Source organism: Colossoma macropomum, unplaced genomic scaffold (genome assembly GCF_904425465.1).
Source record: "Colossoma macropomum unplaced genomic scaffold, Colossoma_macropomum, whole genome shotgun sequence".
NCBI lineage: Eukaryota > Metazoa > Chordata > Actinopteri > Characiformes > Serrasalmidae > Colossoma > Colossoma macropomum.
This window is the reverse complement of record NW_023494802.1, coordinates 34935199-34953974: the sequence shown is the minus strand read 5'-3', so window position 1 is coordinate 34953974 and position 18776 is coordinate 34935199. Positions and strand designations below refer to the sequence as shown.

General features: G+C 38.6%; 1 protein-coding gene across 1 annotated transcript in view; it reads right to left on the bottom strand.

Moving 5' to 3' along the window:
• Positions 1–2703: 2703 nt before the first annotated feature.
• The window catches only part of vwa5b1 (von Willebrand factor A domain containing 5B1), a 93668-nt gene continuing 77595 nt past the window's right edge, over positions 2704–18776 (bottom strand). The window contains exons 18-23 of the mRNA XM_036591535.1: positions 17010–17141; positions 14256–14324; positions 13880–13949; positions 5951–5953; positions 5628–5751; positions 2704–3396 (exon numbers count right to left, since the gene is read on the bottom strand). Of these exons, the coding sequence (XP_036447428.1) occupies positions 2704–3396; positions 5628–5751; positions 5951–5953; positions 13880–13949; positions 14256–14324; positions 17010–17141 (1091 nt within the window). The remainder of the gene's footprint in view (positions 3397–5627; positions 5752–5950; positions 5954–13879; positions 13950–14255; positions 14325–17009; positions 17142–18776) is intronic.

Genomic DNA, 18776 nt, shown 5'->3' with positions numbered 1-18776 from the left:
CAAGACTTTATTACATGCAGTTACACACTCTGTCATTGCACTAGCAGCACTACGGCGAGTCAACAAGAGCTTGACAGCCACTTTAGAAACACAACTGACCTCAAAAAAATGGAGTCCACTTTTTACGCAAAGAGTCGACGGCCACATTCACGAGCATATATTTTACACATCGGTGGTTACTCTCTCAGCCCGCTGCCCGCAAGCAGGATGGAGCCAGAGAGGAGAGAGGCTTCTCTGTCTCATACTCATGCATCTCATTAGACACCATGCTCATCAGAGGAACCCAAGCTACACAGGAGCAATACCTGAGTGATAGAGAACGGTTACAATCGTGTACAGAAAAAACACCCATTCCAGTGGATAACAGACAAGAGCTTAGCAGAAAAAAACAGAACCTTGATTCTTTTCACTTACAATTTGCCACGCTTTTGCTCAGTTTTGTACAGAAGTCTGTTTCCGCCATTTAGTGAGCCATAATTATGAGACATTTTATCTCAATGACAAGATGCTGCAAGAACTATGGTACTATAATTGTTCATAGTCTATCTCAACGATGACTCATTAAGACTCATGATCTCATATTTATGACTTGCTATCTCATTAAGATAGTAGTTAGAATAATGAGATATCAAGTCATGAGGTAGTGTCTCATTATTATGTCATTGAGATACTATCCCATATTTATGACATTATTTTTCATACTGAGATATTATGAGTGTCTCATATTTGACATGATGCTGTAATAGTGTTTTATAATTATATCTATAATAATGAGATACTATCTCATATTAATGACTTGCTATCTCATTTTTCCATCTGCTGTGTCATGGTATTGAGATATTACAAGTATCTCATATTTATGACGATACTGTAAAAACAATTGTTTTATTATCTCAGGAAAATGAGAAGGTTTCACAATTAATGAGATAGTATCTCATGATTGTAAGACAATCTCATATTTATGCCTATCTTTCATACTGAGATATTTTGAGTGTCTCATATTTGACATGATGCTGTAATAGTATAATTTTATCTATAATAATGAGATACTTTCTCATATTTATGACATTTTTCATACTGAGATATTATGAGTGTCTCATTTGACATGATGCTGTAACAGTAGTTTAGAATTATATCTATAAGATACTATCTCATATTTATGACATGCTAGCTCACTATACTAATTGCTATCTCATGATATTGAGATATTACAAGTATCTCATATTTATGATAATACTGTAAAAGCATATCAGAATTATGTCGTATTATCTCAGGAAAATGAGAAAGCTTCACAATTAATGAGATTGTCTTAATTATGTGATACTATCTCATAATTATGACTTTATATTTTGCCTGAATCATGACTTCATTATGAGATACTATCTCATAATTATGACTTTGTATATCATAATTATGACTCAAAAATGAGTATCTCATCTCTATGACTAACTTGGTCATTATTGTACCTATCTCATAATTTTGAAATCCTATCTCAGTGATGAATTTTGATTTACTAAATGGTTAAAGTGGAAACAGGCTTCCCAGTTTTGAGACTAAATAAAACAACGAGAAACTTCATTGAGCCATAGATTCACTGACCTCATAAACACACTAGTAAACAACAAATGAGAGATAAACCTCAAGTGGCATTAAAAAATGTAACAGTTCGTTGGAGAAGTTCAGCTGGGTCAGGCACTTAAGACTGGAGAGCACTTTGACCTACAGAAAGTGCCATCTCAGCAATAATTTGACATCTTTTTAAATCCTCAAAGACAATCAAATACGCTGCATGTTAAATACAATATTTCAACTACGCTGCCTTTGACAATGATAGTATTAATCAAATTGATCGATCTTCCAGTGCCTTAGTGAGAAAACCAAGAAATGCCATCACACCGCAGAAAGTGGATGATCGTCAACAGTCTTATTCGCAGCAGATGAGATTCGCTTTTACTCGTCATGGCAAGCAGCAATCACGAAGTTCACAAAATAAATATTTACATAATTACCTCTGAGACAAACACAGACAGATTGACATTTGTTCCAGCCTGCTTCCCTCCACAACGCAGGACATTAACACACGCTAACATGCTTCAACATCACTGTGGACGTCACTGACTGGATGTGCCATCAGAAAGAAAAAAAAAAAAAACACTGGAGCAGTTCTTTTTTCACGTCCAACACAGTAGCTGTCACGGTCATTGACTTGTTTGCATATAACCTTCGCTATGAATAATTTACCATCAAATTATCACCCGATTTAATGTTCTAGAGTGTCAGGATAAACCTCAAGCAGAATTAGTGCCTAGTGACAGCATTTAATGAGACTCCAAATGGGGTAGATTGCCTCTCATAGAAGGTATCGCAGCACTGTAGCATTTCAGGAATAATTAGGCAGTGATCTGAAATGAAAGGTTTGGTGTTTTTGTTCCAAAAGAAGAAGCAAAGAAAAAGAAAAGAAACAGTAAAGTGCAAGACCCGAGCTGTTGTATCTATTTCTTTGCCATCAATTGCATTTTTGGGAGGCTAAGGTAAACAAAAGGTAAATCTGCATGGAGGTTTAGTGCACATCAAATCAAAACAGACATGTAATGTCAGCATTCTGAAGCTTTACAGCAAAATATCCCCTCAAAAAAAAAACAAAAAAACAAAAAAAAACAAAATCAGCATTAGCATAGTTTACACATTGGGCTCTATATACCGTCAGACACTGTTGGGGTGGTAGCACAGCATGTTGAGCTGCAGGTTCTCATCCCAATGTCTGAGGATGATGAAGAGTTGGTTGGCGGCGGCCTTCACTGCTGCCAGGTCTCGGCCCTCGGGGACCGTCTGCCGGTCCAGCCACAGGCTGGCTTTGGCCGCAATTAGCTCCCATTCGATGAAGTAGCTGGCCGAGTTGTTCTCCAGCCAGGCTAAAGCCACGGCCGTGGCCCACACCATGCTCTCCAGTTCCTGGGTCACCATCCGCAGGCCTCCGGGCGAGATGGGCTGGGGAGTGTCCACGTTTTCCGACTCTGAGCCACGCCCACTGTCAGCCTGGGAGTTATTGGGTGAAAGAGGTGGATCAGTTGATAAGGAGGAGGAGGGGCCGCCCAAAAGCGAAGAGCCGCTTTCGGTTCGAGGGCTGCGGGCCAGGTTGGGAGAATTTGGGCTATGAGGTGCTGCCTCCTCCGATTCGGAGCTGAGGTCAGGGTCTTTAGGTGGGGGAGAGCAGCTGTGGTGGACCTCCAGGCTGTCGGTTCTCTTGCTGCTGCTGGAGTGGTGGGACAGGTGGGTGAGGCTGACCCTGTGGCTGGTGAAAGGGGACGTCCACTTCAGCTTGTCCATGGGCACGTTGATGGCCTCGCATAAAGCGCCATCCAGCATGAATGCACCACACGACAGCTGCAAAGACACCTGGAAAACAGCCAGGGAAGTATCCATATTTTAAAAGCTAATTCAATCCAGATGGAGGAAATAAAAATAAAACATCCATATATTAGGAGCTAATTCAATTCAAAAGCCAAAATCTGAAGCTTTGCAAAGATATCTTCGAAAAAGTAATATCTGGGCTTTTGTTCCCTGTGGAATGTCTATTCAGAAATACTGATCTGAGATCAGATTACTCTATTCTGTATGCTGATTTGATTTGTTTTATGCTAAAACTGTATAAACACATTTGGAAGCCAAAACCAGGCTGATACCTTTGAGATACTGCTTTCTGGGACTTTTTCATTTTGCATGTCTATGTAGAGATATTGGTTTAGGACGAGCTTACTCTATTTGTATGCTGATTTAATTCATTGTATGCTAAGACAGTAAGAAAAATGATTTGGAAGTGAAAATTCAAAGACAGATCCCTTTGAGAAACTGGTTCTCTGGACTTTTTTTATCAGCAGAGTCTACTGACGAAAGATCAGATTTCTCCACTGGGTTAGCTTATTTAATTCACAGTGCAGAATAAACTGATTTGGAAACAGCACAGTGCAGTTAGGAATGTCAGTAGTAAAGGCACTCTGAATATATGAGCTCTGTAAACTGTCAAGTAACTTGCTGATTTCTATGACCTTTTCTTAAACAGTCTTATTGATCCTGCTATGCCTTGCTATCAATTACAAAGGAGGATATCCTCAAAAGAACTGCATTAAACTGATCTCGCAATCAATGAGTTACACAGTAAACACTAAAAAGACATCTATTTAATTAGGTTTAGGATATCAAACATAGCCTGTTTAATGTCACAAGACCTATTATTTCCTAATTGAGTAACAAGACCAGGCCTGCTACTGGATGCTGGCGGGCTATTTAGAAGCTATGAAACAGCTGGCTCTTATAGATATGACTGTACATGAAAGCTCACTATGAGCTTTCATCACTCATCTATCTAAAGCTCATGGCTTTTAATTTAGCTGTAATATGCAAATCAATTACCAATTTTAGACTGTTCATGGAGACCATGGTTAGATGCTGATCTAAGCCCAGGTTTTTATGCTTTCTGCACTATGATGAAATTATAATGATATGTATATTAAGGACCAATTCATTGATTTTGCTGGTAGGTAAGCTAATCAGTGACTGATCTATTTAAATCTTCTCACTTCTCTTCAATTTCCAGTCATAAAGTTATTCATCAGAAAGTCTAAATGATATTCATATTTCAGCATCACCCCAAAAAATCAGGAAACATATATTTAACACAGAGGCCTCAACAATTTTGCCTTCATTACAGCTTCCCTCCTTTTAGGAGACTCGCTTACAGTTTTTCAAAGAAATCCACAGGAATTCCACCAAAGTTCGGTCTTAGAAGTTGGTTACATTTTCTGCTTCTAACAATCCAAGTAATCCCAAAAACATTCAATGATGTTTAGGTTTGGCATCTTTGGTTTATTGGCAATGCTGCTGCTTTGTTTTTAACTATTTTCTTTTCTCAGTAGCGGCTTCTTGACAGCTACACATCCTTTCAGATCTGAATCAAGAGTGGAGCTTGATTTTCTCCTCTCTCTCAAAGATGAAAGCTTTAAGTACTGTTTATCTGATGGGTACAGTTTTGGTGGTCTAAGACAGTGTTTCTCAACCTGTAGGCTGCAGACCACCAGTGAGCCATGCACCCTCTGGTGGTCCGTGGGCCTGTACTCAGGGGGAGGCAATAGTTTGTGCTGGCAACGTGATTTTGTAACAAAAACATAAGTGGAAAAAGGACTAACTGAAAAATCAAGGAATCAAACATTGTCAAATTATAACCAATATAAATACTAATACTTATGTACAAATAAAATGTTGCAGAGGACTAGGTAAGATAAACAAAATTGATGATCTGATCTTTTTCAGTCTGTAGTTATAAGCTGTGCTCTGTAGTTATAAACAGGTGGGCCTTGGGGTGGAAAAGGTTGAGAACCCTTGGTTTAAGAGGTCTTACATGGTTGCTCAAGTCCCATTTTCTTTCTTTCTGAACTCCAGTTTTGGAATCTCCTGTTATTCTCACTTATTTTCCTTTCCACTTTTTCACTTTCCTAATGCAAGAATGTTATCCTATATCTAATCTCCTCTTGAAAAATAAATAACTTAATGAAATAAATAAATTAAATGAAAGGTGGCTTCTGAATTTCAGACATTACTGTATGTCACCAAATGAATGAAAGGGTACAAACCAGAGGGATGTAGTCTCTGTTGTCATTTTCACTCTCTCCAACAGAGTCGCTGGTTTTGCTCTGAGCTCGGCACATGAACCCTCTGGCTGCCTTGGTCAGGAGACGTGTTCTAGTCAGGCTCAACCTGAGAGAGTAGATTGACACAATGTAGCCAAACAATACCAATGCCAACCTTTTCTCCTCAGCATGAAGCTTTGCATGCACAGTCATTTGATTTTATTTCCATACAATGGGAACCATGGGAATAGGAACCGAGAATGTTCTGAAAGGGGTACAGCTTTTTTTAGAACCTCATCGACTTAGCTTGTGACGGACTGACTGACCGACTGACAGGATATGGCTGTTTGCCCAAATAGTACTCCAGTATGGGGTGGAGGAGGTGGGGGGTTCTCTTTATCCTATAAGTTTGTCTCAGTGGAGCATCAGTTACCCTAAATCAAGCGTGTACTGTCATTCATCTAAGTTAGCATTAGCACCACAACCAATTCCAACCCTATCCTAGTTAGCATTGTATAACATTCAGCTAATATTATTAGATTGATGTTTTAATGTTTATTAAGGGATGAATTGAAAATGTGTTTTTTTTTGCCATGTTTATATTGAAAATCAAGCTCGGAATGTGAAATACTGTCAATTTTAAGATTTTGAGATGTCATATTACTGTTCTGCTGGTCAGTCTTACTAACTGACTGACTAATTCGCTCACGTTTAGCAGACTGAAGATTCTCCACAAGGGGGAGCTATTAGCATTCAAGCTGGTTTTAAGTGCATCTTTGAAAGGGAGGAAACTGCCATTAGCCCAATACACATCAGCAGGATCTCACAAATGCTTGTGTTTGCAGTCACAAACTTCATGTATGTGAAATAAAAGCCCCAAGCTAGAACCTACATATACAAACACTATGTACAAATCCTGCGCATGTAGTATGACGACAGCTGTTTACTGATATGGTAATCAATCACTAGATCAGAGTAACGGTACTTCAGCTGGGTTATGGAGATGACCCAGACTTCAGCTAAAGAAGTGCCTCTTCACTTGAAACATCATTGCCCAGACTGAAACAAACCTTATGGGTTCCAGACAAAAGGCCATCAAGAAAGCTATTAAAAATGCTTCACCAGTGGAGGAGTAATACCCTTTTACTATTCATTAGAAAACCTCTCTTCTGCTGTAATCTGCCATATGACTGCTTTAAGCAGCCTCCAATCAATAAGACTCCTTATAGAAACTTTCTACAGGGATCTCTAGCAGCAACACACCACAGACAAGGTCAGAACAATCAATAAACACTTACAACCACCTGATCTGACGGGCAAAACCATGACCTTATGCATCATGAGCAAAGACCAAACAATAAACAGCAAATGTCCAGGGTATCATTTCTAGCATTTGAATGATTTATAAAAAATTAAATTCATTCTCAATTTGCTCTTATAGAAAGTGGTCAGAATTAAGAATGGTTTATATAAAAGTATTATAACAGAGTAACTTGTAAAGACCAGGCACTGCCATTTAATATCTGTCAAAAAGATTTCATACTTTTCAATCACTTTCCAAAAATATTTCCCAGAATTTGCCTTAAGACAAGTTTTAATTTTGATTTTCTCTGACACTGACTTGATTGACAGCCTTTTTGTGAAGTGTAACAGTCCAGTAGATCACTAAAAGGCTAACAGGCTCCTCCAATAATATTCAGGGATAGATTTTACTAAGGGATTCACTGATAACTGCTTAGAAGTGCTTGCGCCATAAGCATTATGTTAGCAGTAGTAATCAGATAAACAAAAGACACTTACAATATGAAACTGCACATCTGTTGCATGTTCATGATTATATGACAAGATTAATTATTGTTGGTAGGTTGCAGGTTGTGCTAGGTTCTGTATGGAAATGAACACAGGCAAAAGGATAAGAAAAAAAAGGACCAACACAGATATTTGAGCCATATTAGTTTGGTCCCATTGTTTTGAATGTACTTCCACTTGCACCCTAAAACTGAGCATTTGTAAACTCTAACTTACAAAGTCAAGTTTAAAAAAAAAGCAGCTGATTTCATAGTTCATAAATATGCAAAATAAGGACTGTGATTCGCTACAGTCGATTAGATGATGGCAAATTACCGTAATTGAAAAAGGTGGTTGGGAGCAGTGTGAAAGTACTTTAAACCCTTACAGAAAAAAACATAAGATTTTTATGTGATCATGTGAAAGTGAACATGAGAAAAAAAAGGTTTGATCACTTGTGAACATGTGCTTTTTTATACTTCACATGTGAAATATATGTGACATTTCTGTAAGGAAACTTTCAAAGGCCATTTATGCACACCATACAGTCTCATCTAAAAGAAATGGCAAGGTAGATAATGAGGCTTTTGTTTTTGCTGTACACTAAAGACATTTGGGTTTGAGATCAAAAGATGATTATGAGACGATAGATTAGGATTTCAGTTTTTATTACCTGATATATCCCAGTTTTTAAGTGAGTAAAAATACTGGAATAACAGGTGTGGAGATTGTTAGATTGATTATTTAAACAATGAATAGCTCTGAATATCTACCCTTGGTTTGAGCCCTGGGTTTTACCTTTGAAGACTGCATCAATCAATCAATCAGTCAGAAAATCAATGAGAAAATCAATCAGAGCAATTGCAGAAGCGTTGGGCATAGACAATACAACAATGTGTAATGGTCTGAAAGAGAAAGAAATCAAACCACACATCAAACACCTCGACCAAGGAAAACAACAGGCTGCTTCTGGAACGGGCTCACTAATCTTTATTGATGATGTAACTCATCAATAGTACGGTAGCAGCAAAACAAATTTAGAGATCTACAGGAAAATTATATCTGCCAATTTACAGAGAAATGCATCCAATCTAATCAGGAGAAGATCAAATTCATCTCTTTTGGATCCAACTGTTTTTATAAGGAAGCCCCAGGATGTCTCATGTTCTAGCATGAAGGTAAAACTATCTGCATCTACATATCCCAGACTGAGAGATTTAATATCTAGGGGCCTTTGAGAAAACCCTTCTCAAAAGCAATAACGTCTTCATATTAGTCCTATATCTACAAGCAGAATCATCTAAACAGCCTTCATATGTTCTTTAATGCATTTAATATGTGCAACAGTTCATTCTCTTTCCATGCTGGACTCGTTTCATATAAGCAACAGCCTGACAAGCAATCAACATGCAAATGCAACTATTAAAAAACTATATTTAGTTACAGTGCAATGATACACTGCAGAATAACTGATCTGAGCTCAGTGTACGTCAGAGTTCGTCTAGGGTCAGCTTTTGTTCTGCTGTTTTCTGTTGTATCCCTTTTTGCATATTGCAAGGTAAACATTAGAGCAATAAAAAGACACCAACAAATCACTTCAGATTGGAAGATGAAAACATTTTCTGTAGACACTCTGGGAGAATTCTCACCTGTAAGAGTACAGGCATCTTAGCCATTAGAATCCAGTTTCTGGTTTGAGGAGCAGAGTGCTGAGGCTCTTATTGAGTGGTTTTCAGCAACTTTTCCTCTTTTTTCTTTACAAAATGAGTGACACTTACAACTGTGTGAAGTGGAAGAGATAAAGAGTAACAGGACTGACAGTCTGTCACTCTGACAGTCTCTCTCTCTTTTCATTTTCAACCTTTCTTCCTTTTTGTGGATTTCTCTCTGTATACTTGTAGTTCTCCCTGCTTCTATCTTCCAGTGCATACATCCACTTCAAATTTATGTCTTTTGACGATGCACTTGAAATATGAATGAAAAAGTATGTACATGTAAGCGTACATGTTTAAAAAACTAAATAGGAAAAAAAGTATTCCAAATTATGAACATTACTTTGTTGCAAAGCTGTTTTTGGCAATTACAGAGATGTTTAGGTGAATTTGAGATGTTTACTGTAAGAAGGAATTAGCTCTTTGAAGCGCTGTCATTTTATTTTGGCCTGCTCTTCCTGCCAAACCATCTTGATCATCATGAGGGTTCCTCTGATGGACTCCCAATTTCAAAATACTCCATAAATTTTCACTGGGATTCAAGTCAGGGGACTGGCTAGACCATGCAAGCACCTTCACTCTTTTTAGAAACTAGTCTTGTTATTTTGGTTTTATGTTTGGGGTCATTGTCCTCCCCTAATATCTCATTCTTCAATGCTGTGTAATGCCCTTAAAACCAATATGTGTTGCTGTCATCTAAGTAAGCTGTTGGACCAGCTACCAAAACAGCTTCAATGTGCCTGGGCATGGATTCTACAAGTCTCATTTACTGTACTGGAGGGATCTTCTAAAAGATATTCCCTCAATTAGTGTTCTGTTGATTCACTGTCACTGTCATTCATGTCAGTCCAAACTCTGTCACAGTTGTTCAAATGGGTTGCAATCTTGTGACTGCCAAGAACATAGCATATGATATACATCATTTTCAGACTCATCAAACCATTCAGTGACGTCTCAGTGCCCTGTGGATGGGGTCAGAGTCATCCTGGAATAGACTACTTCTCTCAGGATAGATATGTTAAAGATGATGAGCCATAATAACAATTTGTATTGATTTGCTCTGACTCTTCCCTCTAAGCAGACAAGACTCAAACTATGCCAGCAAAATGACCCCCACATGGACATTCAGTGGCCTGAGGAACAGTTGCTCTTCTGTTTTTCCTTACATATCACACTTATGCACAAGCATCACAGTCACTGAATGTGTGCTTTCGGCCACAATGTTCAACACTTTTACTGACTGATGTCACTGCTCCTAGTGAAACATTAGCCAGTTGAGCAGTCTTTGTGACTGAAGCTCCTGCCATTTGTTCCTTAATAATGAACCCTCTTCCAAAGTCAAATAAGCTGCGTCCAAAACAGCATACTACCATACTAAGTAATATATGTATCTCCAAAATGACAAAGGAAAAAACTGTACTTTTAGTGTAAGTCAATGGAACCAGACTTCTTTCCAAGTAATTCTGAGCCGTTTGTTTTGGTCCATTCGTCATGAAATTGAAACACAATGTAAAGTGCAGAAGGCACTTTTAAATCATGTCAAAAACTGAAAAACAACAAAGATGGAAATATGAGGTTTTGTTCCGACAGCTGCGATATCCAAAGGGTACCACCAATAGCAGCACATTTAGGGGTGTAGTGGTAGGATGTGGTTTTAGACACAGTCTTAGATCTTTCCTCTTAGCATCTTGATCCAAAACTACGGTCAGCTGGGCCTGCTCAGCATTTTTATACACACCAGAGCATGGTAGGATGTAATCACTTGACTGTATGTCCAAAAGAAGCTCCCATTGTTATATTTATCCACTCATCTATTCATATTTTTCCTTTGTCTCTTGTCTGTATCTCCTTGGTTGTCTCTCTCTCTCTCTCTCTCTCGCCCTTTCTCTTTCGTCCTTCTATTTCTCTCTTTCTTTTTCCTCCTTCATTTTCTTCACTCCTTGCTCTCCTTTCTCGCCATCTCTCGTGTTTTCTTTAGCTGTATTTGAAAAGCTAGGTTGCAGCTGAAAAAGAAGGGTCCTCTGTAGCACCGTCTTCTGAAGGTTCCTTGTTTGTATTACATAATACAAAATGGATTGTTTACTACTCCCACTTCATTGGAAAAGAGAAAGTATTTAATGGAGAAAATACTGCTGATGTGAATGATAATAACGTGGCAGGCAAAGCATTAATTTGTTTGTAATTAAGTGTTATGCTGCAAACTAAAACTGCTCAACTCACAAGCAGGTGCATTCAATTTACAGCCTGTTAAACAAGAGAGCAATAACGTCACTGAATAACCACATCAAACTTAGATACAGCACTTTCTTTATCACAATGGTGTAGTTGATGGTAAAGACAGAATATCACTGACCCTCACCCACAGACGAAACAATTTGTCTAGCGATTTGTATGCTTACTTGCAATGTGGATTCTGGTGCAGTATTTACAAGGTAATTATAGATGTTTGGATGTTATCAAGGGCGATACTGCATAATCAGGACTCAAAGATATCGATCAGGTACGGATCAACACCTCTGATCAAACTGACTTTTCTTGATATATTGATTTGCCATAGCCGGCATTGACTGCTCACACAAATTATGCGGATGGAATGTCAACAACATGGCCATGGGATGCCTTTTCCTGTTTTTTTGCAAATGCTCTCTAGTGACTAGTTGCATGAGATGACTGCATACACTTCTCATATAAGCAGTGTGTGCATAACATCATCTGCCAGTGTCTCAGCTGGTGACTTTCTACATGAGAATTTAGCAGAATCTGACCACGATCAATGATGTATTTCTCATCATTCAGACATTCTGATCAATACCGATAAGTAAAAGAAAAAATATTTTACTGTCAAATATACGTTCACTGGTGATGCTGCATCATTTTTATGCATGGCAGCACCATCTGCAGCTTCTCTCTAGTTTTTTGCATTCTTGTAACATCTTATTAGTGATTTGGTGCAGCACGGCATGTGAAATGTTGAATACAAGTAATTGGATTCATTGGATTTTGAAAGTACTTTTAAAATGTGGCAAAAAAACTTCCTGAAGTATTGTGATATTACATTTTGCCATATCGACCACCTCTGCGTCACAGCCTGTTTAACATGACTTTTGTGGCAGGTGTGAATGTGTGCATCCCCAAAAAAAAGCGTTTAAGCATTTAAGGGCCGCAAGTTTCAAGAATACAAAGCCTTAACATCAATGGTAACGGTATGCTGGTAATGTATTGGGATTTGAGTGTGAAAACTCTATAAGACTAGCTCCATTTAACATAGACTTGATATATGTATATTTATATATATATATATATATATATATATATAGAGAGAGAGAGAGAGAGAGAGAAAGAGAGAGAGAGAGAGAGAGAGAGAGAGGGGGAGAGAGAGAGAAATAGATAGATAGATACTGACACACCAAAAATCATGGGATAGCAGTATGTAAATTGATTATGAAGTGGTGTTATCTCAGGAGCCGGCTTGAGAACGCTCACACCTGTAGAGGTTGTGAGGTGTTATCTTGTGAGTGAGGTTGAACACTGGCCAGCATGCTCATGGCAAGGTGACATGAGTTTTCTGAGTTTGAACGAGGCATGATAGTGAGTGCCAGATAGAAGGCGTCACCATCTACAGTGGACAGCACAGTGGCCGCCCACAGATGCTTAATGATCGTGACTGGCGGCCTCTGGCTAGAATTGTCCATGCAAACAGACAAGCAACTCTGGCAGAAATTACATCCACATTCAATGCAGGAGGCCCCACATGCCTATCCTGCAGGTCAGTGCAACATTCTTTAGCTTCCATGGCATATGGGAGCAGAAGACCCACCAGAGTGCCTCTGTTAACACCACAACACCAGACACAGCTCCTGACCTGGGCTTGTGAGGTTGCTAACTGGAGCCCTAGAAGACTGGCAACATGTGGTGTGGTTCACTGAGTCACGGTACCAATTGTTTCGGGTTGATGGTAGGGTTTGTGTAGTTCCATACTGGTGTGGAGTGTGTTCTCATGGCATGTGTTGGGTCCACTGGACCACCTAAACAAGTCATTGATCAGTGACTGCTACGTTTCACTGCTTGGTGACCATTTGCAGTCCCTTCATGGACTTCATGCACCGTGCCATCAGGCCCAAGTTGCCCAGAATTGGTTCGTGGAGCATTCTGGAGAGTTCTGATGAATGGTGTGACCTGCACGTTCACCCGTCATTAGCCCAATCAAGCATTTATAGGATGTGGTGGAGAGGTCCATTCACACCCGAAATCCTTCACCTACAAACACCACAGTGCTGTGGGTGGCTATTCAGACAGCATGGCTCAACGTCCCTCCAGACATCCTCCGTCCACCTGTGGAATCAATGCCACATCAAGTTGCTGCACTTCACCGGGCTAGAGAGGGTCCTACACGATACTAGTTCCTGTCCCATGACTTAAGTGTATATACTACATATATTTTGAAGCCCTAGTCTCTTTTGCTCATCTGTGGCGAACGATCCGATACATTGATTGTGATCTTTGGCTGATCTGCTAAAATCTCCTGTAGAAAGTCTTTGTGCAGAACCAACTAAGACAACAGCAGATGTTGTTATGCACCCACTGCTTATATCAGAAGCTAAACCGCACCATCTTGTGCACTTAGCCAATTTGAAGGATCCTTCTGATTGGAACAGCCTTCAACGACAGAGCGGTTAAAATTCAGCCCACCTGGGACTGCAGCCTAGCTTTTAGAACGCTACTTCTTTTACTCTCTCTCGTTCTCTCTCTACCCACCTGGCGGAGAAGAGGCTTTCCACTGATCTCTGTGAGTGGTCGGAGGTCACCGACGAACTCCTTTGAGAGGCTGAAAGAGAGAGAGAAAAAGAGAAAAAGAGAGAGAAGCAGCGGCAGGTTAACCTCCCACACACACATTCTAACAGCTCGCACTCAGAAGACACAGGGCCAGAACGTGTCACACATGCTGCATTGCTCCTGAAGGAACAGTAGCTCACAGCAGGGTAATTTTAAACAGTGAGAAATGAGAGAAGAGATGTTCTTTGTCTTTGTGAGTGTGGGTTTTATTGCTAGTATCCTGGATATTCTTTCTTAAGGAATCAATGTGAACTGAATGTGGAAAGCAGCTGTGTCACTTAATAAAGCAACAACTCACCTTCTGGAAAGGTGCATCGTTCCCATCCAGCTGATGATGGAGTGCTACAGGGAGAAGTGCCATCTTCGTCTAATTAAAAAACAACATTTGGCCTCTTTAGAAGCTTAACTTCATTCATTACACACCAATATTTTGGTTCCCAACATAAGCTCACCCAACATCAGAGACCACCCTTTATTTATTTAACTTCCTGGTAAAATGGCTATTAAATACAAGCAAAACATATATTTTACAGGAAATCACAAAAAAGCCTCAATCATTTTTTCAGTATTTAGTGTGTCCACTCTTGGCCTTCATTATAGCTTGTGAAAGAAATCTGCAGGGATATTTTCCCACACCTTCAAAGTTCAGTCTTAGAAGTTGGTGGCACTTTCTGCTTCTCACGAGCCAATTAATCCAAACACATTCAGTCATGTTGAGGTCTGGACTCTGGGGTGGTCAGTCCATTATTCTGAGAAGACCAGCAGCTTCAAATGTTCTTCTTTGTTGTCTATTTCATTTTCTCAGTGAGGGCTTTTTGACAGCTACACATCCTTTCAGACTTGTAGCACTGAGTTGTCTTCTCACAGTGGAAGGACGGAAACACCTGTGTATGTTTTCAGATCTGAAGCAGGAGTGGAGCTTGATTTTCTCCTCTCTCTGATGAAAGATGAAAGCTTTAATGTTGATCTGATGGGACAGTTCTGTAGGTCTACCAGCTCTTGCATGGTTGTTAGGAATCCCATTTTTCTTTATTTTTTTATCATTTTTTGAACTCCAGTTCAAATGGAAACACCTTTTTAAACTTATTTTCTTTTGACTTTCTCATTCTCTATGCAAGTGGATTAACGTATATCTAATCTACTCTATTCAGAAATGTTTCTTGAGAAATTAATAACTTGCACTTAATAGTCATTTTGACTGGAATACGAATATATAAAGGGTGGTCTCTGACTTTTGCACAGTACTGTACAAACTCCATTCCTGTGCAAAAGTCAGAGACCACCCTTTATATATTCGTATTCCAGTCAAAATGACTATTAAGTGCGAGTTATTAATTTCTCAAGAAACATTTCTGAATAGAGTAGATTAGATATTAGATATTAAACTGATGTCACATGAAATAAGTTTACAATTAAACTTTAACATTATTACATAACAACTTCAGCTACTGAAACTGTACAACCCTCAGAGCAATCCTTAGCTCTTCAAGGGTTCTTTAGTGAAGGGAACATTGTTTAATGCCCTTTACATTGTGTGAAAATGATGAACGGACCAACAGAAATGCTCCACATTTACCTGAAATAATATCTCTGTACATTAACCTACATTCAAAAAAGAAAGAATGTTTTTGCCTTCTTCGTAAAGTTATGTTTTGGAGATGTTTGTTTTTCTTTGGAAAGTGACGATATGGTTCTTCTTAACAATGGTTCTATGTAGCACCAAAAATAGTGGCGATAAAAGTACATGGGACAAAATGTATAGGCTGTGGAATGTTTTTGTTTACAACAGTATGTGATTTTCAAGAAGATCATTTGTTTTTTTTTCCCCATAGACTAAAATGAGTTTACTGAACTAAAAAAATACTACAAAAATTATGATATAACTTCAGAGAAAAAGAAAATCTCTTTTCAAAATGAATAGATATTGAATAAATAGATGAACAGGCCCGAAAATGTATTTGGACATTTGTGTTATGCTTAAAAATGTATTAAGTTCATTGTGTTGGAACAAAATGTCAAGGCGAATGTCATTTTAAACAGACCATTCCAAGACTCATTTTCTTTCAAAAAGTGTCTACTGAGTTTCAGATCATTATTTCTTTTCTGCACGTTTGCATCCAGAATGCCTTTATACATTTCATCAGGATTCCTTCAATGAACACAAGCTCACTAAAACCATTGTAAGAAAAACAGCTCCAGACTGATGTTTCCACCTCTGTGCTTTACAGTAGCCTTAGTGCAGTCTGGTTGGAATTCCACTCCACAAAATGAGTCTACCATCAGTTTGAGATTGTGCTAAAAATGTCTTACTCTGAAACAAATATCATTTTGTTAAACACTTTATGAAGTCATCTACAGAACCTTATTAAAGTTGACTAGTGGTTAAATGGGTGAAGTGTCCAAATACTTTTTTGGGCCATTGTATAGTGAATGTTGTTTAGCAGAAAGCTTACAGTAGTTGTTGAAATGGGGCAAAATATCTTGATTCAGTTCTATCTTATTCAGTTCATTTTTATTAGAAAATTAGAAAAGAAAAAATGTCTTGAAATTCTGTTTGTGAGCCTGTCTCAGTAATTAGTTTAAATGAGTAACATGATTCAATATCCATGTTATATACTTAAAATCTGTATAACAAAATATCACACTGCGAAATATGATACCCTAGCACCTAAATCAGCCAAAATCAATATATCTAATATGTCTTATAATGAGATATAATAATGAGATATAAGAATATTATAAGATTATTCAGCCAATTTCTAGACATTTTCACTTGTTTAAGTGGTTTTATCTACTTAGATAATATTCGTCCACTTTGCCAGTGGAATAAGATCATTTCACCTGATAAAATGACTTTATAAATGAACTATTTTGAATTATTTTGAATGAATAAATTTTTGCACTGCACCCCTCCAGTCTCTTTACCTCGGTCAGGTGGTCAGTTGTGGATGTGGACAAATATCCTTCATCTTTCATTCAACCTATGACTGCTGTGCTAATGTACTCTGCCCTAATTCTACATTTATGTTGAACATCACTGGATGGGTCTTACGAAGCAGCGGTGTTTCTTCATCTCCTTCAGGCAAGTGGCCAGACTGAGAGCGTCCGAGGCCTACAGAGTAGCCACGGCTCTTCCTGCTTCCAGAGCGCGAACTTGAGTGTGAGCCTCTCTTCAGTTCTTCCCCTGAGAAGGAAAACAGAGCACAGGTAGCATCATGTGCTGTCAGAATCACCATAAATTACATCCTTTCCAAATCATAAACGGCAGGAGGGATACAAGTACTTTGATGCAGCTATTTGCATGTTGTCAGTTGCATGCAATATAATTTCCACGCAACCTGACAGGAACAATTAAAGGTGTGTTGAGGTTGTTAACATTTAGTTACTCCAATAATTAGCCAAATTTCCACATGACTGTATATAACTTTTATCTGTCTACCTATGACTCTTTATTATATATTTAAATTTAGAATCTGTCATGTCTAAGTAGGCATTACGGCTATATTGCTTGATGTCTTGCTTGTTCTGTCCTAGAAGCACTGCAAGGTCATCGAGGAGCTCATCTCGGTTTCCTCTTCTGTAATAACTGTTGTACTTTGGATCCCAAAGGAATCTCAAGAGAGCAGGAAATGAATCCAGCTACGTAGATACGATAACATCAGAATTACAAAGAAGGATAAATGGTGGCACAGGCAGGCATTTAAACAGCTGTTGCCTTTGGCTGACTAGTTAAGACAGCCGCTTACAGAAACTATTAGTATTCAAGAAGCTCATTTGTTTTTTATTTTTTGGCTCAGAAAACTGACAAAATGAAAAAATACCAACCTTAAATAAAGGCAGTCTGGAAGCTCTTATTTTCAGCTGTTCAATAAACCATCATCTGTTTTATTAATCACAGAGAAGGCAGAGGTAAACTAGTCCCTTACTTAAGTAAAAGTACTAGTAATTCAGTAAAAAATACTCAAGTAAGAGTTGAAGAAAGACTTTTTACTCAAGTAGAAGTATAAAAGTACACGCTCATATATGTACTCAAAGTAAAAAAATAACAGTATTTATTTCAAACTGAGCATGCATAATGGTTTATACTAGAACTGCATGCATCATCCAAAAAAATCCACACATCTAGAGCACCCAAACACGTTTACATGTTTGATTTCCTTTAAAAGAATTTGAGATGGACAATGCTGCAATCTTTAGGGAGAAAAAAAAACTGTCAATTTTTATTTAAGGAGTCAAGACTGAACAGCAGATCAAATAAATCCTTTAAGTAAGGCCAGGGCTGGAGTGGGACCTGTTTTCAGACCTGGAGTTACATCAGGCTATAGGCTGTTCCTAACAGCCATGCAGTCATCACTCTACATATTCCACCGCTTCCCACTGATTGTGTGAAGACAAGGAAAAACAACACAGCAATCTTAAACACCTTAACCTAATCATCATCGGCTAAAGCATACTGCCACAGCAGGAAATGAAACATGTTTATGGTCTATTTATGTCTTACCTGTAATGACTCAATGAACTGAAGTAACGTATGTACAGGCATCTGAACATAACCATTACATCATTTAAGATGAAAAGGGGAAATGAAGCTAATTTCAGCTTCATCTAGTCTCTATCCACTGTACGAGTCTCAGTTACAGTCCCGGAACTGTATCACTTGAGATGAGGGCGCCTACTTTACTACAGATATACATTTGGGTGTGACATTTACAGTTTAAATGTTCTTGTGCTGTGAGTTTATTCATTAACCCGCTGTACCAAACCAAAACTCTACCGGCTTACTGGGAATTCCCCTGACTCTCCTGATAAACCATTCCAG